The following is a 6,468-nucleotide window of genomic DNA, read 5'->3' as shown; positions in this document are numbered from 1 at the left end:
TCCCTACACAATTCTTAACCTTCATCCTACTCAAGATTGTTCTTCCTCCTGACCCTCTAACATCCTTCCTTCGGCTACTGCTCCCTTTTCCACTGAAGTCAAGCTTCTGTAAGAAATAGTGCATACTGCTACCCATTCATCTTTCAGTTTGGATTAGTAAGGCACTCTCTCACTGCCAAATACAACAGATCCCCTTTTCACTCTAGAACCTCCTTGGTCTGTTTGCCCCATCTGTCTCTGCTGATGACACCCCATCCCCATGGCTTCACAGACATTCCTTCTTGAGTAGCTCCTCCTCACCCTCCAGTAGCCCCTTTTAAGTGGGTATCCCCCAGTAGTGTTATTAGCCCTCTTCTCACTCTACAGACGCTTTCTCTTTGGGCAGCATCATGCACACCTACGGTTTTAATGACTTACGAGCATAAAATCTTTACTGTCAACCCTAATTTCTTTACTACTTTCATACTCTAACATCCATTCATAATGCTGAAAAAAGAGCAATCTCCTTAGCACAGCTGTGAGGTGCTTTACAGGCTGGTCTCATCTGACCATTCCTAGTTTCTGACCCAATCCGTATGTTTTAACTCTCACAAAATAGCTCTCTTCTTTTTGCTAAGCAGTTTTACTGATGTATAATATACACAGAAAAGTGCACACCTTATAAGTTCACAAATAATCATGAAGTGAACACATTTCTTGATCACAACTCAGATCAAGAAACATAAAATATCATCAGTAACCCAGAAGTCCTCCTCGTCACTACCTATGCCTCACCTCTTCCCTAAAATATCTTAAACTCCAAACATACTGACCTATATGCTTCCTGTTCCCCAAATATTTCATACTTACTTTATTAGACCTTCTATCCTTCCCCTCCACACACCAATTTCTATTTCTCTCTTAAAACCAAACTCAGATATCTTCCTCTGTAGCACTGGTGCATCTTCATTCACACAGCACTTTAACATTCACAACAACACTTTTTGCACTGCATTATACTATACATTCATTATTCACTTGAGTTTTTTTGAAGGCAAAGACCACAGAGCACCTATCTCTATGTCTGTAGGAATTAGCCCAGTATTGCCACAAAAAAAAGTGCCTCCAATAAATGATTTTTTCCTAAAAAACTTGAAACTCAATCCTTCCTTGGAAGAAGACCTTTCTCTAACTACTTTACCTGTGCGACATTCATTGCAGATAAATTTTCCTCTGGGCATTTCAGTTAATCCAAGGCACTCCAGGTGGAAAGCCCCACAGCACTGAGCCTCACATAATAGCAGCTCACCCAGTTTCTCACAGTTCTGTTAAGAGAAAGAAAACAGATCTGTCTATAGAAAAAGATTTTTAAAAATCCCAAGCAGAAGGTCTTCATTAAAGCAAAAGTTAAGAAGCAGCTTTGCCAGAAACAAAAAATCCCACCATTCATTCAGCTAGTATTTAATGATTACCTCCTCTATGCCAGGTACCACAGGTCCCTGGCTCCCATCATTCTTATATTCTAAGGATACAAAGATATAAGTAAACAAACAAACAAAAGATATCAGAAAATATAAGTGTCTGGGTAGAGCCCTCAAACAACAACTTTGGATTGGGTGATTAGGAATGACTTCTTAGACTGGGCTCTGAATGACAAGTCAGCCACATGATCTGAAGAAGGGACCAAGAAGGAAGAAAGTACAGAAAGCCCACAGACAGGAAAAATCATGGCATTCCTATGAATCACAATGAAAGCCAGTGCCACTGGACAAAAGTGAACAAAAGTTAGAAGTGGTAGAAATGAAGTAAGAAAAAGGCAAGCAAGGGCCTGACTGTGTGGCCTTACCGATTACGGTACAGAGTTTCAGATTTTATTCTAATTGCAAAGGTGTGCCATTATAATGAGGGTTGTACCAAGGGAAGGCTGAAATCAGGTATTCATCTAAAAACAGATCCCTATGACTGCTACATGAAAAATTTCAAGAGTAAAAAGGTGAGAGGAGAAGCTGAGATAATCAAACAGGTTACTGCAACGGTTCAAGCAAGAGATACTGGCTAGCTGGGACTTGGGTCATAACAGTCCAGAAGGGCCCTGATTAAGATCTGAACAATCCCTGAGATACACCTAGAACCATATTAAAATCAGAGAGATCACCTTTCTGAGACAATCTCACTAAAACAGGGTGTCAATGATGATACAGCCTTAGGAAATAAAGATCGGGATCTGTTGCTTTTGAAAACGTTGTATGATTTATGAAAATTCTGCACATTCCCAACATTTGTTACTTTTCACCCCTCTAATATCCTGACTTGTTTCCCCATAGTGATTAGCAGAAAAATGATAAAAATGAAAAATCTCTTATACTTATTCTGTAAGACAAGAAAGGGGGAAAGATGGCCAGGCAAGTCTAATATCCTCAAGAACCCAAAGAAACGGAACAGGTCTTGGCCACTTAACATCAAAGCTTAAATAAGCAAATGAGTAGGAGAGCTTTGGTAATAAAAGGCCAGAGGCAGCCAGGGATTAAGAGGGGACCCCAAGGGATTCTGAGCTAGTCTTTCATGTTTGGCTCTCCCATGATCTACTATTCATGACCAAAAATTGACAAATGCCATAAATGTTACATGTTTTGTTTTGTATATTCAGAGTGCCAGCAACATCAGCTTTCCTGCACGATAAACAAATTCGCCTTCATCACTTAAACAGGAAAACTTCAATTACAGTATGTACTGAGGAATAAATTTTTCAAATTAACCAAATGTTACAGACTAACCCTTTAATTGGGATGACCATGTAGTTCATCCTTCAAACTAGGACACTTGAGCATGAAAGGAGGTGCTATTAATAAATTATACAAGCACAACAGATTTAAACAAAGACTGATCCAAACAAACCAGGACCATGGGTTACAATACCTTCTTATATGACAATCTTTGTGGGCTTAACAGTCTCTGAGGAGTAACACTGTTTGGGAGCAGGTCTGAATATAATCAACCTTCTTCATATAGCAGTGAAATGAACAGACAAAGAAACAGCTGAAATTATACTGGCCATAATATTCTAGGCCTGGGGAAATTATTATTTTTTAGCACTTTCAATTAGAAAAAAAAAAAAACTAATATTTTCAACTTTTTATATGCCAGTTTTTAAGTATTTACAAGGTTAAATCAAGACCAGGAAAAGAGAATATAACTAATGCATCCATTTAACTGACTCTACTCCCAAGTAAGATAAAGGCATTTGACATTAAAGTGGAGGCACATCTCACAGAGAAGCAAGACAACATAGTGGTTAAGACTCAAAACCCAGATTGCCTGGGTTTGAATACCCAGGGTTCACTGAGTGACTACAAGCAAGCTATTTAACCTCCCTGTACCTCAATTTTCTTATCTATAAAACAAGGGTAATAATGATCCTCTATCTTATGAGATTGTTATGATAACTAAATGATGTAATATTTACAAAGTGATTGGAAAAACACTTGACACAGTAAAAAAAAATACTGTATAAATGTTTATTAAATAAATAGAAAAATACAGGTGGTAGGTTCTTTAAAGTCAGTACTTTAAAGCAGAAACACACACACACACACACACAAACCCAACAAACTATGTGAAAATTCTCCTTGAAAAATTCCTTAGAAACCCAAACATTCTCACACCATTAGAGGTGCAGGAAAATTATCTTTGGCTGAGCAACCACAGATTCACCCCTTCCATCTCAGACCTACTTCAGGGCATCTACCCAGGGGCAACACTAAATATTCCTCTTCTTTTTTTGTGGGAAGAGAGAAGAGTTAAATCCTTAAAGTAAGTGATTCCACTGGAATCATCCAAGAGAATTTTTACTCTAACCATGACTAGGTCATCAAGAGACAAGAGAGGACTTCTCTTAAAAGATAAGCATGCAATTCAAATGCAAGTGGGCAAACATTCTCTACCTGACAAACATTCTCCTTGAGTGCAGCTCCTCCTCCTCGTTCACCCTGCAGTTTTTTAGATACAGGCATTCCGTGGTCATTTTCTACACCCTCCTCAATGGTCTCCTTGGGGCTTGCAGCTGTCCTGTGTGTCATCAGTTCTCCCTTGCAGAGAAAAAATAACGCCCCACATCTATATTATTGATGTCTCCTCCATCTGACCCCCTCCCTCTGGGCTGCTATTTGTCTAACCATTAAGCACTTACAGATGTTCAGCCAATCACGTGGGCGGACTGCATGCAATGTTAGTTCTAACCCTGCTGTAACTGGGCGGGTAGTGGGCGCCTCATGCCCTGCCACTAACTGCTCTGAGGCTGTTCCACTGGAACTTTTTGAGCTGTTCCATTTTAAGGTTTCACTAAGGGAGAGAAAACATTCTTAAGTTTATTTGATTACTTATTTGTCCTTCCAAGATCAGTGTTTCCTAAATAATGCCCCCCTTGGGCATTCTATTCAAATTGTCCTGGAAAGAAACACTCTGCATCATAATATGTGATGCTGACCTGACTTGTTCTAATTCTCTTTTAACCTGAGTTGGAAAGCTAGGGATAGCATCAATGGCTGCACTGATGCCCTTCAAGAAAATGGCTTTAAATCTCTGTTTCCTAAAAGTCACTGTTTACAAACATTACTCTAAAAATAAGCAGTTGGTGGTCTCAATAAATAAGCAAATGAGTTTTTCCCCTAACTGCAGTCTCAGCTTTTAAAGGGCAATACCAAGTTCATCTGGATTATATAGTTACTTGATATTGTGCTCTCTGGTTTTAGAACAAGCTTACTTCATGATGAAACAGTTATGTATTTCATCTGACACCTAGAGCATGGGGTGTGATCTTTTAAAAAGGTCACACCCACAGCTGCCTTAGTGCTTTGACTTATTTCTACCAGAATCAGATTCATCTTTTTCTCCAGGATTCCTTATCACTACGAGCTGTTTCAACAGAATACTATTTTTAGGTAAACTCAAAGGGAAAAGGGATGTGGCCTCTACTGTGAAAAGCATCTGCGCTTTGGAAGGTCAAAAGATGAAGAACTGCTTAATACCTCGGAGCTTGGAGTTTCTTTTGATGAGTTGTCATTTTTCACTTTTTTACAATGCACCTTGGCTGTAGCATGTCTCTGTCGTTTTCGCTTCCTTGGTTTATCAAACAGCTTGGTGGTGCCTAGGACAGGAAAACAGGTGTTACCTGCTGGCTAATCACATGCATGTCCAAGAACTCCTATCCTCAACTAAAGGGACCTCACAGAATTATGGAATGTTAGAGTAAACACCAACCTTAATTTTAATTCTCCAACTTTGTAGATGAGGAAAACAAGGGCAGAGGAAAAAAAAAGACTTACCCATTAGTATATAACTAGTTGGGGAAATGGCTACATATATATAAATTCTGCCTCATATGGATTAAATAGTAAACATACAGGTTATTAAAGCAATTTCATTTTATATGATTGAAATGAAAGACTTTCTAGTTCCACAAAGGACTTTAATATCCTACAGATGGGGAGGAAATGCATTTAGTAGTCAGGAAAAGATACTAAAACCTGGCCTCCAAGATTAAAGACAATAAATTATATCACTCTATGATTTAAGGATTAAGACAAAAACATGAAATACATAAGATCTGACTTATAGGAGGAGAGAAAAATACCTCCCTCCCCCAACCAATACATTTTTGGCCAAAAGGATATTCATGCAGGGACTTCCCTGGTGGCGCAGTGTTTTAAGAATCCGCCTGCAGGACTTCCCTGGTGGCGCAGTGGTTGAGAGTCTGCCTGCCAATGCAGGGGACACGGGTTCGTGCCCCGGTCCGGGAAGATCCCACATGCCGTGGAGCAACTAAGCCCGTGCGCCACAACTACTGAGTCTGTGCTGTAGAGCCCATGAGCCACAACTACTGAGCCTGTGAGCCACAACTACTGAACCCATGCGCCTAGAGCCCACGCTCCGCAACAAGAGAAGCCACTGCGATGAGAAGCCTGCGCACCACAAGGAAGAACAGCCCCCGCTTACCACAACTAGAGAAAGCCCGCACGCAGCAACGAAGACCCAACACAGCCAAAAATAAATAAATAAACGAGTTTTTTTTAATTAAAAAAAAAGGATATTCATGCAGCGGTACTATAACCCTGAATATGAATGCCTAATCTTGACATATTTAGAAAATGGAATTTAGTCTCTCACTCATTTTTTATTATACATATTTCAACTCTTTGTTATAGAAACATTAAGAGGAATCTTTAAAGAGATATTTTGTAAAATGTTCCAGGATATTTAAGCTAGGTATCAAATACTTTGGAAGACTGCTTTAGGGCTCTCTTCTTGATCTGCCTGATCGAGATGGAGAAGCTCTGCTATCAAAGCTGCTGACAGCCTAAGACTAAAAGGGAAGAGTTAATATGATGGCAGAATAAAGCTTCAAAATTCTCACAAGCTGAAACATTTAGATGAAATTTACAGAGGATAAAGTGCAGGTTGTAGGTTTTACAGAAAACTAAAGTACAAATGTAT

The 6,468-nt window shown here is 39.4% G+C and overlaps 1 protein-coding gene across 2 annotated transcripts in view; it reads right to left on the bottom strand.

The window, feature by feature from the left end:
- NSD1 (nuclear receptor binding SET domain protein 1) overlaps positions 1-6,468 on the bottom strand; it is a 130,390-nt gene that overhangs the window by 39,028 nt on the left and 84,894 nt on the right. For both annotated transcript variants that reach the window (XM_007463086.1, XM_007463087.1), the window contains 3 exons: positions 5,004-5,122; positions 3,921-4,064; positions 1,181-1,304 (listed from right to left, as the gene is read on the bottom strand). In XM_007463086.1, coding sequence (XP_007463148.1) covers positions 1,181-1,304; positions 3,921-4,064; positions 5,004-5,122 — 387 coding nt within the window. The remainder of the gene's footprint in view (positions 1-1,180; positions 1,305-3,920; positions 4,065-5,003; positions 5,123-6,468) is intronic.

Source organism: Lipotes vexillifer, unplaced genomic scaffold (genome assembly GCF_000442215.2).
Source record: "Lipotes vexillifer unplaced genomic scaffold, Lipotes_vexillifer_v1.1 scaffold514, whole genome shotgun sequence".
NCBI lineage: Eukaryota > Metazoa > Chordata > Mammalia > Artiodactyla > Lipotidae > Lipotes > Lipotes vexillifer.
Note: the sequence above shows the minus strand (reverse complement) of the source record. Positions and strands in the feature narration are given on the sequence as shown.